We start from the raw sequence: 21,470 nt of genomic DNA on the forward strand, positions 1-21,470 counted from the left end.
TTTTTTTTTTTTTTTTTTTTTTTTTGAGATGAAGTTTCACTTATTCCCTGGGCCAGAGTGCAATGGTGTGATCTTGGCTTATCATAACCTCCGCCTCCCAGATTCAAGTGATTCTCATGCCTCAGCCTCCTGAGTAGCGAGATAATAGACATGTGCCACCACGCCTGACTAATTGTGTATTTTTAGTAGAGACGGGGTTTCACCATGTTGTCCAGGCTGGTCTCAAACTCCTGACCTCAGGTGATCTGCCTGCCTCAGCCTCCCAGAGTGCTGGATTACAGACATGAGTCACTGTGCCCAGGCTGAATTGCTTTTTCTTCTTCTTCTTTTTTTTTTTGCTTCTTTTTTAATAGACATTTTAGCCATTTGTTTCTTTCCTGTGAATTGCTTGTGTCCAGTCCTTTGGACTGCTTTGTCTAATGGATAAGGAATAATTTTCTCTTGTCAAAGAACAAGTACTCCAAGGACTGGAATGTGAGGTGTGTCAGTCCCATGTAACTGAGAAAGGCATTGTGGAGAAAATGGATTGTAAGAAGGTCCTTTTTGAAGGCTGAAAAGAATGTGGTTCTAACAAAGGATGATTAACCCAGGCAGCATGACACAGTAATAATTGCTGCTATTTATTGGATGCCTCCTCAATGCCAGTCACTTTCTAGACTTTTTCTTTCTTTCTTTTTTTTTTTTTTTTTGAGATGGAGTTTTGCTCTTATTGCCCAGGCTGGAGTGCAATGGCACAATCTCAGCTCACTGTAACCTCCACCTCCCAGGTTCAAGTAATTCTCCCACCTCAGCCTCCCAGGTAGCTGGGACTACAGGCGTGCGCCACCACACCTGGCTAATTTTTGTATTTTTAGTGGAGATGGGGTTTCACCACGTTAGCCAGGCTGGTTTCGAACTCTTGACCTCAGGTGATCCACCAGCCTCAGCCTCCCAAAGTGCTGGGATTCCAGGCGTGAGCCACCGCGCCTGGCGCATCCTATTTTTGACTGTTGGAGAAAGTCAAGACAAAAACAAGTTTAAGAGATTAAAGGTGGTGCATGCAGCTAACCCAACACTGAGAAGTTGTTTGCTTTAGTGACTGCCTGGTGAGTGTTTGACGGGGAACCACAAAGAAGTGAAATATGGTGCTTAAGATGCCACATAAGTATGAAATCCTTCCCTTCCCTTTACTGCTGAACTCCCCAGCCAGTAGAAGCTTTGTAAACGATAGTTCTTCCTCTTATAGCAACTGGGTGTGCCTCCTTTCCATGGCTGCTGCTGTAAGCTGTTCTCTCATCCACAGGTCATGGCTCCCTGGCCTGAATTGGGAAATGCCCAGCCCAACCCCAATCAGTACCTTGAAGGGGCCGAAAGTCAGCAGCCCATCGCCCCGGATAAAAGCAAAGAGACAGACAAAAGTAAGTGTTACTTGCTTGTCCTCAGAACAGCTTCTCTTGTGAGGAGCCCACGACACTTGGGTCTGATTCCTCACAACTCCTTTTGCTTATTTCATCAGATAACACTGGGGCACCTGTAACTAAAGTTGAACTTCTGCCAACCTACTCCACGGCGACACTGTTAGAGGAGGCCACTGAGGTGGATGACCCCTGGAACCTACCCGCTCTTCAGGATGCGGGGATCAAGTGGTCAGGTAAAAGTGACGCTGGCTGTGGCAGGCAGGAGGGGAACTTCCTGAGGTTCACAGTGTCACCATCTTTCTGTCTCCCCCGTCCCCTCCCCATTTTCATTGTTCCGATGCCCTTGAAGCAAGGGTCCTGGCTACGGATGTCACCCTCCCATCTTTTTTTTTTTTTTTTTTTTTTTTTTTTTTTTTTCTGAGATGGAGTCTTGCTCTGTCACCCAGGCTGGACTGCAATAGCACAATCTCAGCTCACTGCAACCTCCACCTCCTGGGTTCAAGCAATTCTCCTGCCTTAGCCTCCCAAGTAGCTGGGATTACAGGCTAATTTTTGTATTTTTAATAGAGACAGGGTTTCACCATGTTGGCCAGGCTGATCTCGAACTCCTGACCTTGTGATCTGCCCACCTTGGCCTCCCTCCCTGTTCTGAGATTACAGGCATGAGCCACTGCATCTGGCCACCCTCCCATCTTTGAAGTTGAGTCAAAGCATGTTGGAGTAATTGGGGGGTCATTCATTCAACAAATGTGCCAGGCACTGTGGTTATAGCAAAGATGGACATTGTCTGGATCCTTATAATTCACTGTGGGGGAACAGGTTCCAGGCACTTGTTTGGAGGTGCTGTGGATACAGCGATGAATGGAAGAGGTATCTCTTCTCAGAAGGCTTTCAGAAGGGTCGCCTCACCCAAATGTGGGCGTCTGGGAAGGTTTTTAGAAAAACAGAATATGCAGCCAGACAGCTGGGTGCAAGCAATCACTGTTTCATTTCCAAATGTATGTAGGGCAGAAGGTCTGTCTATGAACTAAACAGCAAGGAAGAAAAAGGAGATTGGGGTGTGGGGTGGGGAGGTGAGGTAGGAAGGAAAGAGCTGGGAGGGGGAAGATGAGAACCATGATTTCAAAAGCCAGTGGAGTAAACAACAGCTAAAGATGTAGCATCCCAGGATGTATGATGCCCCAAGCCCTCCATAAATTGAGACTGTGATTGCTACTGTGCAGCTGCATTCTAGAAAATACTCTGTGCTGTTCAGAACGTGACAGCCATTATCTCCCACCCCGCACTTAGCAGGTGGCGAGTGCTGTTTATTGCCTCACTCTGACACTGTGCCTCAGCTGAGCCGGAGCCCCTTTTGTCTGTTGAAGACTGCATTGAACCCCTCCTCCCAAATGCAAATCCTTTAGAGGCACTTTACCAGGGTTTCAGCTAAATGGACCACAGTGGTAACTGCTTTGAAAGCTGCAGTGATGGCTGCGTCCCATCTGTAAGCCTCACTAGACATAAGAACTTATGGCTGCCAGACTGGGAAGGGAGCGGGGGCGGGGGCGGGGGCGGGGAGAGTTCTGAGCTCATTACCAAAGTTTCATGCCTTTCTCTCTGTCCCCCCACCCCACCCCCTTGCAGAGAGAGACACCAAAGGGAAGATTCTCTGTGTCTTCCAAGGAATTGGGAAATTGATTTTGCTGCTCGGATTTCTCTACTTTTTCGTGTGCTCCCTGGATGTTCTTAGTAGCGCCTTCCAGTTAGTTGGAGGTAGGAATGAAAGGCTGAGAGGCCTGTGGGTGAGGGAACGTGATCGTGAAATGTGGTTCGGAGGCTAACAACTCAGCAAGCCCTCTCCAGCTGCAGCCTCCCGGAGTGTTTTAGGACTGGAACCCACCTCAGATCACTTATGAAGTCTATGCTTTCCATTATAGACGAGAACACTGAGCCCTATACAAAGGGCTATGACTTGGCTCGGGTGGCTTAGGTCAGGAGCCGGGGCTGGAGGCTATTCCAAGCTATCAGCCACTTGAGTTTGTCCACAAACGCCAGGCAGGAAATTGTTTGACACAGACTTAGCCCAGGAATTCCTACTATCCTCCCCACCAGAGAGAATTCTGGAATACAAAAGAGGGCCCTTTGAAAGCTGGGCCCTTGCTGGGGGAAAGACAGGGCCTCTTCTCTGGGCTGGAGGGATCTGCATCCATTGCAGTTACCTACACAGTTCTGGGAGCTGTGTGTGCCCATGGAGCATGGGAACCCAGAATTGAAGTCGCCATGTGCTTGGTTACCTTTGCACCTCAATGGTGACGTCAGTCACAGGGAGAACTCTGAGTGCCCACTGGGTGCAGGCATTTTCAAAGGCTCTCTGTCAAACATTCTTTCCCAAAGTCCTCCCATTTATGGAGAGATCACAAACCAGCCCTGAGATTCACAGCCTATAATTAACAGAGTAAGATTCAATCTCAGATCTGGGTGGCGCAAAGGACCATGGATTTCTGCAATCCTTGTTGCCTCTCTTGGGAACCCAGCTTTGTGTCCTTGGAGAGCTGGGGAGGTGGGCATTCATGGGAGAGCACGAGGGACAAACTAACTTCCTGAACATTGCTTCTGGGCTCCCTGGTCCGTGGCAGCATCGGCTAGGGCCTTTGCTGTGTGGTTATCTCAAACAAGTCACCTGCATCCTCTGGGCTTCCGTCTTCTTTATACAGTGGACTTGGGAATGGATTGATGGTCTCAGGCACACTCTTGAGAATAACTCTCCCAGCATTCAGTTAAGGCTGGTGCTGGGGCTAAGGGTGGGTAGAGGAGAAGATCCTGTCTTGGAGGATACATGTGAATTGAGGATACACCCCAGAGACACCCAGGAGGCTCACTGGCACCCACTGGTCCCAGTACAGAGCTGAGGCTGGGTTCCTGAGCAGAGAAAGGCTTGCTGACCGAGGGAGTGGTTGAAGAGTGGAAGGATGGAGGGTGAAGGAACAAGAGTAACCAGAGGCTCACAGTGGGTGGGGAAGTAGGGCAGAGAGACAGGGACCGGAGGCACATGTGGGCAGCCAGTGGGTTTCGTACCTTATCGGGGCAGCACTGGGAAGAGGCACGGGGAAGGAGGATTCCCTGGGTTCCCTCAGGGATGGGGGCTGGAGGCTGGACTTTCCAAACCACTGCCAGCTGGCCTTGGATGGAGACTTCTGTGTACCCAGTGCCCACCTAATCTCCCTGATCACCTGTGTGTGTGTGTGTTTTTTTCAGGAAAAATGGCGGGACAGTTCTTCAGTAACAGCTCTATTATGTCCAACCCTTTGTTGGGGCTGGTAATCGGGGTGCTGGTGACTGTCTTGGTGCAAAGCTCCAGCACCTCAACCTCCATTGTCGTCAGCATGGTGGCCTCATCATGTGAGTCGGGCCCCCATGAGCCCAGCTGCATTGCAGACACTCTCCTGTCTATGGGGTGGGGAGCAAGAATTCACTCTGAATATGCCCAGGCCTTGTCACCATTGTCTTCCGATGCTGCCCCACCTACCATGTGTTCCCCTCTTCATCCAAGGCAGCTTCCCATTTCCATTTCTATGGCAGGATCTAGAAATAGACCCTGCTGCTGGAGTTCAGTGCTGAATTCTCTAGGGCTGTGCTTTCCAGACCTGTGGCCACTGGTCACATGTGGCAATTTAATTTCATTGAACCTTAACTGATTTAAAGTTAAAATATAACATTCAGTTCCTCAGTTGTACTAGTTACATTTCAAGTGTTGAAGAGCCACAGGTGGCTGGCAGCTACCCTATTGAGCAGTAGAGACATAGAACATTTCCATCACTGCAGAAAGTTAGTTCTCTGGGACAGGGCCACTCGGTGCTAAGAATGAAGACAACTAATCGCATCACAAATTGCTCTGGGACAACTGAGCTTGGGGAAATGACACTCTAAGCTTGTACCTGCCTGAGAATTGCTCTAGCAAGGTTGGACAGACCCTCTGAAGGGGACCAGTTTGAGCTGATTGTTATTATTTTCAAATAAAGACGTGGGTCCCACTATGTTGCCCAGGCTGGTCTCAAACTCCTGAGCTCAAGTGATCCTCCTGCCTCAGCCTCCCAAAGTGCTGGGATTATAGGCATGAGCCACTGCTCCTGGCCAGAACTATTTTTCTTCCCAAGCCAGCATCTTAGCCAGAATTAACTAGAATGTTTCTGGGTCCAGTTGGAAAAAGGTATTACATATTCAAAATATTTTACTTGTATATGTCAAAAAAAGTACAGCAATATGCTGATTCTGTTTGAAAAAGTCACAATGCCTGGAATTAACCGTGTGATATCTCTCACAGAAATGATGCTTCCTGGCTGGGTGCAGTGGCTCGTGCAGTGGCTCGTGCGTGTAATCCCAGCACTTTGGGAGGTTGAGGCGGTGGATCACTTGAGGTCAAGAGTTCGAGAGCAGCCTGACCAACATGGTGAAATCCCGTCTCTACTAAAAATACAAAAATTAGCTAGACATGGTGGTGCATGCCTCCAGTCTCAGCTATTCAGGAGGCTGAGGCAGGAGAATCGCTTGAACCCAGGAGGTAGATGTTGTGGTGAGCCAAGATCGCACCACTGCACTCCAGCATGGGCAACAAAGCGAGATCTGTCTCAAAAAAAGAAGTGATGCTTCCTTAAAGGCGAGCCTTTGTGCCATGCACAACTGACCCAACTGTACATGCAAGCCCTGGAACTCCTCCACCTAAGTCCTTCATCGCTGGCTGCCTCCTGGTCTCCTTCAGGCTAGCCTTGGATCTGCAATAGGGAGGAGGGAGGAATCTAGAAAGGCACTTTCATCAGAGTCATAGTGAAATGCATGACCCCACAGAGGATAAGAGCTACTGCTCTAGAGGACTCAGCATGAGTGACGTTAGCTTGCCCCACCAGGCTGCCTTTCTAAGCTTGCTAATGGCTCTTTTCCATCCTCCAGTGCTCACCGTTCAGGCTGCCATCCCCATTGTCATGGGGGCCAACATTGGAACGTCAATCACCAACACTATCGTTGCGCTTATGCAGGCGGGAGACCGGAGTGAGTTCAGAAGGTAAGAGGCTCAAAACCAGCCCTTGCAACATCAGCTGTATTGTCCTAGGCCATGCTGTTGTACTTACTTTTACCCAGTCGGAGATGACATGCTTATCAGATTCATTCCTGGAGTTCCTAGAAGTAACCACAGGAAGATAGAGCTAGGGTTGGATCACATACTCACCAGCTGATTAGACTCAGCTCCCCGATCCGCAGGGCAGGGATAATACCATCTGTCACCACTGTGTTGTCATGGGATTGAATACGATCTAGTAGTTATGTGTTTAGAGCACCCACTACATCGAGTTCACTAAACAAATGCAGGCTCTAGCCAGAAACTTACCTGCTGGGTGGTGGAATTGAAACAAGGCCAGCTAGGTGAGTAGGATTTATTGGGGCCAGGAATGGTGGCTCATGCCTGTAATCCCAGCCCTTTGGGAGGCTGAAGCGGGTAGATTGCCTGAGGTCAGGAGCCTGGCCAACATGGTGATATCCCATCTCTACTAAAAATACAAAAAATTGCCAGGCATGGTAGCAAGTGCCTGTAATCCCAGCTACTTGGGAAGCTGAGGCAGGAGAATCACTTGAACCCGAGAGGCAGAGGTTGCAGTGAGTCGTGACCATGCAACTGCACTCCAGCCTGGCTGATAGAGTGAGACCCTATCTCGAATAATAATAAGGTAATAATAAAAGTATTGTTTGGTCATAATTATAAATTATTAAAACTGCCACTGTCAGTCAGCTCGAACCTCGCCACTTTTTCTTTGTTCTTCACCTACATGTCAATAAAAAGCAAATCTGTGTACGCATAAAATCCAAAAATAGAGCAGGTAGAATGTTGGAAACTCTTTTTTTTTTTTTTTTTCCAAAAAGGTTAATGTGAAAATTAAATGTTTCTCAGCCTCTAGCAGTTTTTTTTTTCTTTTTTCTTTTTTAAGGGAAGCTTTTTCATTGAAGATAAAAAAATCCAGAACAGAGTTTTTTCAATCTGGAGATAAGATGGAATCGAGGAGGAATCTTTGAACCTCCTCAGAGGGATGCAAAATGTAATATACTTTAGCCTTGTTTCCTGTGGAAACTATTCATTTTTCATCACTTTCAAGAAAAAGATTAGGAATTCACTTGCATAGAGGTCTTTTTAAGTGAAATTTTTTTTCTATTTTCTTGTTCTTTCGTTTTGGAGACAGAGTTTCGCTCTTGTTACCCAGGCTGGAGTGCAATGGCGCGATCTCGGCTCTCCGCAACCTCCGCCTCCCGGGTTCAGGCAATTCTCCTGCCCCAGCCTCCTGAGTCGCTGGGATTACAGGCACATGCCACCATGCCCAGCTAATTTTTTGTATTTTTAGTAGAGACGGGTTTCACCATGTTGACCAGGATGGTCTCGATCTCTTGACCTCGTGATCCACCCGCCTCGGCCTCCCACAGTGCTGGGATTACAGGCTTGAGCCACCGCGCCCGGCCAAGTGAAAATATTTTTATTATACTTTAAGTTTTGGGGTATATGTGCAGTTAAATTTTTTTATTGTTACAAAATGGTTTTACATCTTTATGAGGTACGTGTGATATTTTGTTATATTATTTGTTAATTACATGTTATATTTGTTACATGCATAGAATGTGTAGTGATCAAATCAGGGTATTTGAGGTGCCCATCACTTTGAGTATTTATCATTTCTATGTGTTTGGAACAATTGAAAACTCGGCATAGAGGGCTTCGGTTGCCTTCATACTGGTCCTCACCTTTCCAAAAGAAGGTTGCCTTCAATATACATGATAGAAAAGTGGCCTTGCTGCAATTCTTCCGAACAGTGATAGCTGAGCTAATTATTCCAACCCCAACGTGCTTGTTGGCCCGCTGTTTCCTCATCTAGCCAGTGGGAATGTAGATACAGCCACTCTGGGGATTGCTATGAGAGAACAAAGATGAAACTGTATATGTGTGCACACTTCCACAGGTGACACCTAGCAGAGGGTGGCAGATGATTCAGGTCATGACCCACCCCGCATGGTGCCTTCTTGCTTAGTGACTGATCTTGCTGTCGGGGCTCCCCTCCCACAGAGCTTTCGCAGGAGCCACAGTCCACGACTTCTTCAACTGGCTCTCCGTGTTGGTGCTCTTGCCCTTGGAGGTTGCCACCCATTACCTTGAGGTCATAACCCAGCTTGTGGTGGACAGCTTCCACTTCAAGAATGGAGAAGACGCCCCAGAGCTTCTGACAGTCATCACTAAGCCCTTCACAAAGCTCATTGTCCAGGTAACTCGCCTCCTTCAGAGAGAGAAAGAGACAAAATTCCTACCCACACCATCCCCTACCTAAGCTGGCAGCTGTAGCCGAGGGTCTGCAACACTATTCTGGGCCCGGGACAGTGGGTAACCCTTGTTTTCCCAGCACTTTGGGAGGCTGAGGCGGGCACATCACCTGAGGTCAGGAGTTTGAGACCAGCCTGACCAACATGGAGAAACCCCATCTCTACTAAAACTACAAAAATTAGCCACGCATAGTGGTGCATGCTTGTAATCCCAGCTACTTGGGAGCCTGAGGCAGGAGAATTACTTAAACTCAGGAGGCAGAGGTTGCGGTGAGCCCAGATTGCGCCACTGCACTCCAGCCTGGGCAACAAGAGCAAAACTTCATTTCAAAAAAAAAAAGAAGAAGAAGAAGAAACACTACTCTGTAGCTGCCTCTGGAAAAGGCCCAGAGAGGCAGGACTTTAGGGCCACCTGATAGAGTGACTGACCGACCTTGATGGTTACTTTGACTTCCATGATACGCCACCTTTATTGCGGTGGAGGCGTTTCTTCAGGCTGCACACTTGAGACCACTTTGTACCGCTGCTGCCCTCAATACGATCTACCCTTTCCTGCCTAGAGCCTTCTCACCCTCTGCTCCCTGGGTCCTTCCTAGGACCTTGTATTTTACTGGTTTTCTTGGTCATTCAGTCATCCAGAAAGTATCTACTGTCTGCTCCCTAGATATCCGTGCCTTTGCAGATAGAGTGAGTCTCACTTTGCCTCCCTGAGGGCTCACAGTCACCTTGATCTCCTCAGCCCCTCTTGGTTTGTGCCCTAAATCGCTTCTGCAGATGTGCTGATGGTCTGTCTGTTGCTTTCCACAGCTGGATAAAAAAGTTATCAGCCAAATTGCAATGAATGATGAAACAGTGAAAAACAAGAGTCTCATCAAGATTTGGTGCAAAACTTTTACCAACAAGGTACGTTTCCAAGAATACTCCCGGGCAGGTGAACCTTGCATCTGAATGTTAAGCCAAATCTTGCATTCAAGGCGGGTAAATAAAAAATCAGGGGAAAGAAATATTGGGAGCCCCTGAAAAATCAAAAGTGACCAGGGAATGCCTGCAGAAAACAAGTCCATGAATGAAGGCTGAATGCAGGTCAACAGTAGGACATACAGACATACAGACATACAGACTCCCCTTTGCCTCATCCTTGGGATACAGCATTCTCAGTTTGCTAATTTCCATGTCTCTAGGAGAAGGCTGCGTCTCTGTTCTCATTTTTGGAGGGATTCATGGAAATAGTCCAACCCTCCCTATAGGTGTTGGCAGCAAGTGGCCTCTCTCTCACTTTCCAGACTCTTCCAGAGTATTCCCTCTGCTCGGGCCCAGAGCATTCATGCTCTGTGTCAGGAGCCTACCCAGCCTGCTTTGCACCTGGGTTGTGCCTTGCCCTTGCTTCATGTGTTTTGTTGTTGTCGTTGTTTGTGGGGTGCTGAAGACTGGAGACTAAAACATACAAACTAAATTTTTTTTTTTTTTTGATATGGGGTCTTGCTCTGTTGCCCAGGCTGGAGTGCAGTAGAACAGCCTTGGCTCACTGCAACCTCCACCTCCCAGGCTCAAGTGATTCTCCTGCCTCCACCTCCTGAATAGCTGGGATTACAGGCACCTGCCACCATGCCCGGCTAATATTTGTATTTTTATTAGGGTCAGGGTTTCACCATGTTGGCCAGGCTGGTCTCAAACTCCTGAACTCAGGTGATTGGCCTGCCTTGGCCTCCCAAAGTGCTGGGATTATAGACGTCAGCCACTGAGCCCAGCCGTCAAACTAGATGTTTTTAAGTGGTGAAGGCTGACTTTAGTTGTCCAAAGTTGTTCTAAGAGATTTCTAATAAAGGTGAGAAATAAGTCCTCAAGAGAAGAGAACTGTTCTGTTGGAGCCACACTGCACGCACCTGTGTGGTGTCTGCCCCTGTTCATCCCCACCCCCGCTATTGCCTGCCACTCCCCACTAAACACCAGTGTCACGGGCATTTGTCATGTTTGTCATCCAGACCCAGATGAACATCACTGTTCCCTCGACTGCTGACTGCACCTCCCCTTCCCTCTGTTGGACGGAAGGCATCCAAACCTGGACCATGAAGAACGTGACCTACAAGGAGAACATCGCCAAATGTGAGTGGAGCTCCGTGGATTAACCACTGTGACAGGAGTTGCCTGGGGTGACATGTTTATCTGTGTGAAGCCCAGTAAGTGAAGGAAAAGACAGGAGTCGCCAAGCACCTCCCCTTCATCAAGCAGTGAGCAACATGCTTCCACAGCAGAGGAAACTATGGCTTAGGAACTGAGGTGACAGGCCCAAGGTCCCCATGGCAAGGTGCACAACTGGGACGTGAAGCCCATTTCCTCTGCCAGCTCCGTACCACCTCAGAAAAGCTAAACAGATTCAAGAGGCTCCCTCTACGTGCTTTGTTCAGTCTCTCTTAGTCAATAACTCTAGAGGCCAGGCTTGGTGGCTCATACCTATCATCCCAGCACTTTGGGGAGGCCAAGGTGGGCCCATCCCATGAGGCCAGGAGTTCGAGACCAGTCTGGCCAACATGGTGAAACCCTGTTTCTACAAAAATAATTAAAAAAAAAAAAGAGCCAGGCATGGTGGCACAGGCCTGTAATCCCAGCTACTTGGGACACTGAGGGAGGAGAATTGTTTGAACCCCAGGAGGCAGAGGTTGCAGTAAGTCATGATGGCACCACTGCACTCCATCCTGGGCAACAGAGCAAGACAGCGTCTCAAAATAAAATAATTTTAGGGAGACGAAAGCCAGATTGGAAGGAAGATGTGGGACCCACATAGAACAGATGTATTCATTCCATTAGTCCCTTCTGTACAGCGGGGTCCATTCAGGGCCCTGGAGCTGTAGCACTTGAACAAGGCAGTGAGTCTGCATCATGCTCTGATTGTTAAGAAGCTGTAATGTTTTTCCAACCCAGCCATCCTTAGTTATTCTAATTACTCCTTACTTTTACTTTTGTATATCTCTGCTTCTCTCTTCCTGCGCCCCAACCTGACATTAATTCTGAGCAGTATACCTTAATATTCTAGGTACGGTTACCCCAAAGAATTAAATTAACTTACCACCTCCGACATTCTAGGCACTATACATTCATTGATATAACCATATTTTGCTGGAATTATCTGGGGGATGCAGAAGGGGCTTTACAACTAGCAATGCCCCCTACTTTGACTTGCCCATCAAACCCCTCAAAGCACACTTACCATTAGTATAAAAATTAGACTGACAGCATGGTCCTTACACAGAGAGCTAGGATCTGTAGCCATGGTGGCTGCATGCCCCTCTGACAAGGTTCTCTGTGGTCTTTTTAGGCCAGCATATCTTTGTGGATTTCCACCTTCCGGATGTTGCTGTGGGCGTCATCCTGCTTGTCATCTCCCTGGTGGTCCTCTGTGGTTGCCTGATCATGATTGTCAAGATCCTGGGCTCTGTGCTCAAGGGGCAGGTGGCCACTGTCATCAAGAAGACCATCAACACTGGTGTGTACACTGCCCTCACTTGTGGGCCTTGAGGGACGGTGTCATCACAGCCACTGCATGGGGAGTGGGGGTCCGTTAAATTCCCATCTAGCAATGGCCTCTGCATGGCATGGAGTTTCTCTCTCAGATTGGATCAGCAGCAGAAGTGAGGATGTCATTCCCCTGGAAACATTCTTGGTGTCCTGGGTGGGGTCTAGGGAGCAGGCTCAAGCCTTCCATGTTGGCAAGGTCCTGAGAGGGAGCTTATATCTGGAGAGCCATGAGCCAGGCCTTTTTTCCTAGCAGGTTTCCTATATGCTCAGGACTTTACTGGGTCTGTCAAGACCCCTTAGAAAAAGGTCCCCACGAGTCCACCCTCGCCCCCACCTCCCTTCACTGTTGTGAAGGACATGTGACGCATAAATACATCAGCATCCAGAGGTAGCCATTGAAACTGCTGGCCAAGAGGATTGCCTGCCAAATAGGGTGTCTTGACCAATGAGAGCTCGCCAAGCCAATGACATCATCGCTCCATGAAAGCTCAGTGAAATACAACCAAGAAAATTCGTTCCCCACCCTAGGTTGTCTTGGGGAAACAGCAACTCTGGGTGCTTCTGGGAAATACAGGGCCTGATCTAGTGCTGGTGGGGTGGAGGACTCAGTTGACAGGCATGTTCCAAGCTGCTGCGTTTTCTTGGTGCACCTTAAGGTGGAGATGAAGGTTGAAGGTTGAACGTGGCTGGTGATGGGAGACCAGGGCAGGAGAGGAAGCATGCTCTCAGCACTTTCTGGAAGGAGAGTGGTTATCTGGGCAGGGCGGGTTCACTCTTTCTAACCTGAACTCCAGGAATCTGTTTTTGTTTTCGTAACACTCACCTTCATCCTTGGTTTTTCCATCTGAATATGCGGAGCAAAAGACAGTGGGAAATGAAACTGGATTCTAAAACTTACTCTGCAATCTGAGACCCCCATATGTGGGATGAGGAGGTGCCTATCCAACGTCACCCCTAGGCCCAGCCCCTGCCCCGGGCTGCCAACCGTACCTTCCCTAGAGAGGCTGTGACATCTCTTCCTTCTGTCTTCCAGATTTCCCCTTTCCCTTTGCATGGTTGACTGGCTACCTGGCCATCCTCGTTGGGGCAGGCATGACCTTCATTGTGCAGAGCAGCTCTGTGTTCACGTCGGCCTTGACCCCCCTGATTGGTGAGTTACTCCCCGGCTTCTCCCTCTGGCCACCACTGCCATTTCCTGTCATCCCATGGGTCTGATGTGTTTGTGTGTTGTGTCCCACCCCAGGAATCGGCATGATAACGATTGAGAGGGCTTATCCACTCACGCTGGGTTCCAACATCGGCACCACCACCACCGCCATCCTGGCCGCCTTAGCCAGCCCAGGCAGCTCGATAAAGAGTTCACTCCAGGTTAGAACACGGGGCATGGGCGCAGGGGCTCTGGGGACCGGACCTCCCATGGTCTTGCAAATTGGTCTCTAACAAGAGCCAGGCTTTTCTCTGTGCTCCCCACAAAATGGAACTAATATGTGGAAGGGAAGCCATGGGGAAAGTTTTGAGGACCTTGATGGGAGAACAATCAAAACAGTCCTGAGAGAGGCAGTAAGACCCCCATAATTGGTGGTTGTTTCAGCAAAGGTGTGGTGGCCCCTTGATAGAGCTGTGGAAAGGATACTTAGGAAGCACAGACACCATCTCCCATCTCCTCACTCACTGCCCCCTCTGGGGAACTCCCCAGTTAGGAGACCTCCCTGGCATGGACCATCTAGGTTACCTGGTAGGATTTGAATTCTTACCTCACCATTTACATACCAAGTGACCTTTGGCAAGTAGTCTGACCTAAGCGTCCATTCCCTCATCTGAAAGATGGAGAACAGGATCCCTATTTCATTAGGATTATTATAAAGATCTGATGAGGCAAAGCCATCTGTGCAAAAGAAATATAAATTCAAGCATGTAATATAGATTAACTGCACATGTTATCCCAAAATTTTTTAGTAGGTACATCTTTAAAAGTAGAAACAGATTCATTTTTCAATAATGTATTTGATTTAAACCATTATCACTTTAATATGTAATCAGTCTGTCAAACATTGAGATATTTGGCATTCTTTTCTGGAACTAAGTCTTTGAAATCTCGTGTGTATTTCATACTTAAAGCACATCTCTGGGTGGACGTGTGGCCAGTGTATTAGACAGGGCTGGTCCATAGCCTGGGCATGGTACTTGGCACCGGCCTTGGGAAAGTGACCAAGTGCCTGGTCTCTAGAGCCATGCTTGTGGGATGTGCATTTCCACCTCTTCCATCTCCCACCTGTCGATTTGGGGACCATAACCCCATGATGCCTCCATGTCAAGGAAAAATGGTTGCCACTCTGTAGGGTGTTGAGGATTGACAGAATGCACCACTGAGGGCCCCTGGCCCTCCCAGACACATAGTAGGTCTTCATGGAATCCAGATACCCTCTGGGCTGAGCTGTAAAGACAAGGAAGGCCTGGAAGGCCTGTGACCATGCTGGCTGTGATGCCTCCTAGCTGACCTCCCCCTTCCCTTCTCTCTCCCCCCAACCGCCCCCACCTGGCAAGAGACCCCTCACCTGTCCAACCTCTCGTGTTGCAGATTGCCCTGTGCCACTTTTTCTTCAACGTCTCCGGCATCTTACTGTGGTACCCGATCCCGTTCACTCGCCTGCCCATCCGCATGGCCAAGGGGCTGGGCAACATCTCTGCCAAGTATCGCTGGTTCGCAGTCTTCTACCTGATCGTCTTCTTCTTCCTGATCCCGCTGACGGTATTTGGCCTCTCGCTGGCCGGCTGGCCGGTGCTGGTGGGTGTCGGTGTGCCCATCCTCTTGATCGTTATCCTGGTACTGTGCCTCCGCCTGCTGCAGTCCTGCTGCCCACGCATCCTGCCCAAGATACTCCAGAACTGGAACTGGCTGCCACTGTGGATGCGCTCGCTGAAGCCCTGGGACGCCGTGGTCTCCAAGCTGGCCGGCTGCTTCCAGCTGCCCTGTTGCTGCTGCTGCCGCGTGTGCTGCCGCGTGTGCTGCCTGCTGTGTGGTGGCTGCAAGTGCTGCCGCTGCAGCAGGTGCTGCGAGGACTTGGAGGAGGGGCAGGAGGCGCACGCCGTCCCTGTCAAGGCCCCTGAGACCTTTGACAACATAACCATTAGCACAGAGGCTCAGGGTGAGGTCCCTGCCCCGGACTCAAAGACCGAATGCACGGCCTTGTAGGGGGCTGTCCGGGTCGCCAGAGGTGGAGGAAGGGACCCTGAGTCCTGCGTGTTCTCCTCCCTCCCACTGCTGCACCCTTTCACCACCTCAAGGAGATTTGTTTCAAATTAGCGAATGAAATTGATGCACTCCTACGTAACTCGATTCCCTGTGGCTTGGATAGGCCTGCAGGGCAGTTTGATTCCAGCCCCCGGAGACTCAGTAGTCTCTTACTCCAGGAAGACACAGGATGATACCTAAAGAGAATTAGAGAATGAACGTGGCTGGAAAGATGGCTAATCCTGCATGTAGCTGGGTTGGTCAGTAGAACCTATTTTCAGACTCGAAAACCATCTTCAGAAAGAAAAGGCCCAGGGAAGGAACATATGGGAGGCTCCCCCAGATGGGGAAGTGTATGCTCTGTGACTATCAAGCTCAGGCCTCTCTTTTTTTTTTGAAACCAAAGCCTGGCAACCGAGAGCAGCAGCCCCATGGCCTCCTTGCCTCAGATCAGCCCCAGGGAGCATCTGCCCTGCTAATGGTTATGTTGTCAAAGGGTCAGGGGACACAGCGTCATTATTTGGAAACTGAAGGTCACAAATGTGTGTCCATCCCACTTCCTAGTGTTCCCACATTTCCCATCAGGGTTTCCTCACCTGGACAGGTGTGCTTGTCCAAGCAGTTCACCCGCAGTGTCCTTGTCCTCACGCTTTGGGGATGGGAGCCACACCTGAACTACAGAGAGTTCAGGCTGGATACACGCGCCCACTTGCCGCTCTTGTCTTAGGAGACAGAGAGTAGGGCAGATGGAGGAGAAGAGAGTGGGGAATGTGTAGCTTGGCATTTAGGGGGTGTGGTGTATCTGCCAAAAGGGCCCCAGGTTCTGAATTTAGCGAACTTAGAAGCCAAATTAAAACGCATTGTGGCTAAAGCCTAGCGCCCCTCTCTTGGTCAGACAACAAAAACCCTCCCTGTTGGATCTTTTGAAATAAAACATGCAAATTCTCCAGCCTGCATGCTGCCACCTTGAATCCCAGGGAGTATCTACGTCTGGAATAGCTCTTCACCCCTCTCAGCCTCCTCACGTTTTGTGCAAGATGACTTCCTGGGTTAACTTCCTTCTTTCCATCCCCCACCCACTAGAATCTCTTTCCAAACATTTTTCCATTTTCCCGTAGATGGGCTTTGATTAGCTGCCCTCTTTTCATGGCTACAAAGCTCCAGACTTTTCTCAGGGTGGGGAAATCTGCACCCAGTTGGACCGCCCGGTGAAGTGGGATCATTGAGTACAGTCGAGCGCATGTGTCTGGCTCAAAGGGGTGCACTCCTTCTCATCCCAGACGCCTTCTCTGCCTTCCACAGCCCCTGCCTATTACATCACTGCCCCCCACCCACCCCCAACCATCCCAATTCTTTCTGGCCAATGAGCTCCAGCCTTACCTTGGAAAGGGGGAGTAGGTGTAGCCATGTGGCAAGATTGGGTCCTCCTCCATCCCAGCTTCTCCACCGTCCCAGCAGGTCAGGATATCAGATAGTCCTCCCGTGACCTTCACCCTCATAGATAGCAATTCCCAAACAGAGTCAAATTCTCTATATTTATAGTCAGCACTGTACAGCATTTTTCATAAGTTATATAGTAAATGGTCTGGATGATTTTGTGCTTCTAGTGCTCTCATTTGGAAATGAGGCAGGGTTCTTCTATGAAATAGGAAGAAAGAAACCACTTTGTATATTTTGTAATATCACCTCTGTGGCCATGCCTGCCCGCACACCCTGTACATATGTAAGTTAAACCCGGGCAGGGGCTGTGGCCGCCTTTGTACTGCGGTGATTTTTTAAAATTGGATCTTTGTACTTGCATTGATTGTATAATTTTGAGACCAGGTCTTGTTATATTGCTCAGGCTGGTGTCAAACTCCTGGGCTCAAGCAGTCCGCCCACCTCAGCCTCCCAAAGTGCTGAGATTACAGGCGTGAGACACCACACCAGGCCTGATTGTAGTTTTTTTTTTTTTTTTTTACTGGTTGTGGGAAGGGAGAAATAAAATCATTAAACCCAAAAGGCGTGTGTTGTTTTTAATTACAGGGAAATAGGGACCTTGTTAGATCTGTGTTATGCAAATGTGAGTTCTCTTCCCTCACCAGACGTCACTACCCACCACTTAGCATCCGACCCTGCAGCTGCATCATTTGTGGGGCTTCTTGTTCAAAAACCTGGGAAGAAATGTCATGGACACTAAAAAGACAAAACTTCACTTTCTGTTATAGTCTCTCTTGAGTCGCCATGGAAATTTTCCATTAAATACCATTCCAAGTAAAAAGTTGAGATTTAAATTCTTAGCATGAATTTCACATTTCATCTTTACATTGTGCAACAGTGATTTCAGACGCAAACATAAGGCCTGTTAACTCGTCTGTGGAATCATTGACATGATGCACACACATGTATTTTATTCCTATGAGAACAGGGAGAGCATTGCACAAAACTAGCTCAATTATTTTGATTTCACTTTTTTTTTTTTTGACAGAGTGAGATATTGTCTTACTCTGTCGCCTAGGCTATAGTGCAGTGGTGCAATCTCTGCTTACTGCAACCTCTGCCTCCCAGGTTCAAGCGATTCTCCTGCCTCAGCCTCCCGAGTAGCTGTGATTACAGATATACACTGCCACGCCCAGCTAATATTTGTATTTTTAATAGAAACGGGCTTTCACCATGTTGGCCAGGCTGGGCTCGAACTCCTGACTTCAGGCGATCCACCTGCCTCAGCCTCCCAAAGTGCTGGGATTACAGGCATGAGCCACCGTGCCTGGCCTGATTTCACATTTTGTGCACATTCTGCCAATGCTCTCTGCCTTCCTGATGGGTAAGGAAGAACTGAAAGGAAAAAGCAGTGGGCCACCCTTTCCATATTAGCATTTTTCGGCCTAAGTAGTTGGCTACTAAAGGGAAGTGACATGAGTTAGAAAAAACACGATAGGGTTTCTTAGTTGTTCCTTGCTTGTTTGCTTGGAGTGCCATTACCTTTTTGCTGCATTCAAAGAAAGTTCTGCTTTGAATAAAAGGTACAGTTTTTCATTGCTGTGCGTTCTGTCAACCACCTGTGCTAGTCAAAATAATAACATGTTGTCCAGGTGTGGTGGCTCACACCTGTAATCCCAGCACTTTGGGAGGGAGGCTGAGGCAGGCAGATCACTTGAGCTTGGAAGTTTGAGACCATCCTGGCCAGCATGGTGAAACCCCGTCTCTACTAAAAATACAAAACTAGCTGGGCATGGCGGCAGGTGCCTGTAATTCCAGCTACTCAGGAGGCTGAGGCAGGAGAAACACTTGAACCCGAAAGGCAGAGGTTGCAGTGAGCACTGCACTCCAGCCTGGGCAAAAAGAGTGAAACTCTGCCTCAAAAATAAATAATGTGTTAAGGAAGAGTTGACTTTAAGAAAGGTTTGCACCAGGTCCTGATGGCTCATGCCTGTAATCCCAGCACCTTGGGAGGCCGAGGCAGGCGGATCACAAGATCAGTAGATTGAGACCATCCTGGTTAACATGGTGAAAACCCCATCTCTACTAAAAATACAAAAAAAAAAAAAAAAAAGAAGGAGAAGAAGAAATTAGCCAGACATGGTGGTGCACGCCTGTAGTCCCAACTACTCAGGAGGCTGAAGCAGGAGAATCGCTTGAACCCGGGAGGTGGAGGTTGCAGTGAGCTGAGATTGCGCCACTGTACTCCAGCCTACGTGACAGAGCGAGACTCCGTCCCAAAAATATAAAAATAAAATAACAAAGAAACGTGTGCAGGACTCAGCTGGTCGCACCCCTTTGCAGGCCAGCTGTGCCGAGAGCTGAATCTGTCTTATGGAGCACAGTGAATTTGGGCTTGGAATCACTCAGAGTGCTGGGTTCCACGCGTGGCTCTGTCATTTACTGTCTCAATAGCAACTTCCTCATCTGGAATATGGGACAGTAACACTTGGCTTCCTGTGATAATGAAAATGAAGCAATATATGTAAATATTTAGCCAGGGTGGGTTTACTGTAAGTTCTTGGCATATGGTTCTGCCTCAAAATATAGGGGATGAACATGCATGGCAGATGTACAAGATACACTTCCCACGCTTGTTTGCATTTTTCTTTCTCTAAGTATTTCCACAGTGACATGCCAAGTCAAGAAGACTGCTATTAACCCAAGAACCCGGGGTGTGGCCTGGCCTGGGATTATTAGGAGGAGCGAATAAATGTCATGGGGCCTGGGGGCAGTCCTGGACTGGGCTCTGCAGCCATGGGGCAGGAGACAAGGACCACTCAGCATTTCTGGAACAAATTGGTGCTCTGCGAACTCACTTTCTAGTCCCAATCAATGGCAGTGGTAAGTGTTATTTTAAAAGGGTTTTCTGGGCCAGGCGCTATGGCTCATGCCTGTAATCTCAGCACTTTGAGAGGCTGAGGCAGGTGGATCATGAGGTCAGAAGTTCAAGACCAGCCTAGCCAAGATGGTGAAACCCTGTCTCTACCAAAAATACAAAAATTAGCCAGGCAGGTGGCGGACGCCTGCAATCCCAGCTACTCAGGAGGGTGAGGCAGGGGAATTGCTTGAACCTAGGATGCGGGGGAGGTTGCAGTGAGCTGAGATCACACCATTGCACTTCAGCCTGGGTGATGGAGCAAGATTCAGACTCAAAACAAAAACAGAAAGAAACCCCTTATTTCATTTTATTTTATTCTATTTTATTTTATTCATTGGTCAATCATGAGGTTAAAATACATTTTCACAAACACAGACTCAATGCATAGACTCAAAAATTTTCTTTGTATTCTCTCTTGGGTAGGAAAGAAAGAGAGAGATGCCAGGCATGCTGGCCCACAGCTGTACTGCCAGCACTTTGGGAGGCAGAGGTGGGTGGATCATGAGGTCAGGAGTTCGAGCCCTGCCCAGCCAACATGGTGAAACCCTGTCTCTACTACAAATACACTGCACTCCAGGCTGGATCTCAGCTTACTGCAACTTCTACCTCCTAGGTTCAAGCAATTCTTGTGCCTCAGCCTCCCGAGTAGCTGCGATTACAGGCGCATGCCACCATGCCTGGCTATATTTTTTTTTTAAGACGGGGTTTCACCATGTTGGTCAGGCTGGTCTTGAACTCCCGACCTCAGGTGATCCGCCTGCCTTGGCCTCCAAAGTGCTTGGATTACAGGCGTGAGCCACCGCACCCGGCCACTTTTTTTCTTTTTTTTTTTTTTGAATTTTTAGTAGAGACAGGGTTTCATCACACCGGCCAGGCTGATCTCGAACTCCTGACCTCAAGTGATCCGCCTGTCTCAGCCTCCCAAAGTGCTGGGATTATAGACGAGAACCATCACCCCTGGCTGCCTTACAGAATTTAGAATCAATTGAAAAAATAAGACGGAAAAGACAGAATGATGGAGGTGAAATTTATTTTATTATTAAGGAAGCTGATTGTAAGAGGCAGCATTTAGACTTGCCAGGAGGTGGGGACAGGGAGCTTACTAACACTTTACGTTCCTTGGCATAAGGAAGGCATTGCTCCACTGTCCTCTAGAATCTTGTGGATGAGAGACCCGGAGCAGAGACAGCCCCAGCAGCCAGCCAGCCAGCACTGTCACCAGACACGTGAATGAAGCTACCTTAGAGCATCCAGCCAGCATCCTGCCTAACTGGTGGGATCAGCAGAACAGCCCAGAAAACCCCATCCCTGATTGCTGACCATGGAGTACACAAATAAAACGGTGATTAAAAATAAAGGCAATACAATTTTGAGGTTGTTTGTTACACAGCACAAGATAACTGATACAGAATTCAATACACTGAAGTGTAGACTGTGGTTTCGGTCTGATGTATTTCCTGCAGCTCATCACTCAGCCCTTGTCCTTCTTACTGTGGCTCCTTTGGTTAATTCCTTCAAAGAATAAACCTCCTGTCTCTTGCCTGGAGTGGTAAAACAGGTTCACCAGGGGGCATTATCTAATCGTTAATTTCAGGCCAGGTACAATTACTCAAGCTTGGAATCCCAGTGATTTGGGAGGCTGGGGAGAGAAAATCAGTTG

General features: G+C 48.6%; 1 protein-coding gene and 1 long non-coding RNA gene across 3 annotated transcripts in view; both read left to right on the forward strand.

Annotated features, from left to right (window-relative positions):
• The window catches only part of SLC34A2 (solute carrier family 34 member 2), a 23,653-nt gene extending 6,181 nt beyond the window's left edge, over nucleotides 1–17,472 (forward strand). For both annotated transcript variants that reach the window (XM_032273570.1, XM_032273573.1), the window contains 12 exons: nucleotides 1,283–1,397; nucleotides 1,496–1,630; nucleotides 3,024–3,152; nucleotides 4,635–4,778; nucleotides 6,324–6,435; nucleotides 8,476–8,671; nucleotides 9,534–9,629; nucleotides 10,709–10,829; nucleotides 12,040–12,207; nucleotides 13,273–13,389; nucleotides 13,483–13,607; nucleotides 14,818–17,472. In XM_032273570.1, coding sequence (XP_032129461.1) covers nucleotides 1,286–1,397; nucleotides 1,496–1,630; nucleotides 3,024–3,152; nucleotides 4,635–4,778; nucleotides 6,324–6,435; nucleotides 8,476–8,671; nucleotides 9,534–9,629; nucleotides 10,709–10,829; nucleotides 12,040–12,207; nucleotides 13,273–13,389; nucleotides 13,483–13,607; nucleotides 14,818–15,432 — 2,070 coding nt within the window. In that variant the 5' untranslated portion in view covers nucleotides 1,283–1,285 and the 3' untranslated portion in view covers nucleotides 15,433–17,472. The remainder of the gene's footprint in view (nucleotides 1–1,282; nucleotides 1,398–1,495; nucleotides 1,631–3,023; nucleotides 3,153–4,634; nucleotides 4,779–6,323; nucleotides 6,436–8,475; nucleotides 8,672–9,533; nucleotides 9,630–10,708; nucleotides 10,830–12,039; nucleotides 12,208–13,272; nucleotides 13,390–13,482; nucleotides 13,608–14,817) is intronic.
• Nucleotides 17,473–19,133: 1,661 nt separating this feature from the next.
• On the forward strand, nucleotides 19,134–21,167 carry LOC116547730. Its single transcript, XR_004267157.1, has 2 exons — nucleotides 19,134–19,773; nucleotides 20,966–21,167. It is a non-coding gene; the product is annotated as an uncharacterized LOC116547730 (long non-coding RNA).
• Nucleotides 21,168–21,470: the final 303 nt, after the last annotated feature.

The sequence above is a fragment of the Sapajus apella genome, unplaced genomic scaffold (assembly GCF_009761245.1).
Source record: "Sapajus apella isolate SASKATOON/1434 unplaced genomic scaffold, GSC_monkey_1.0 scaffold5, whole genome shotgun sequence".
Classification (NCBI taxonomy): Eukaryota; Metazoa; Chordata; class Mammalia; order Primates; family Cebidae; genus Sapajus; species Sapajus apella.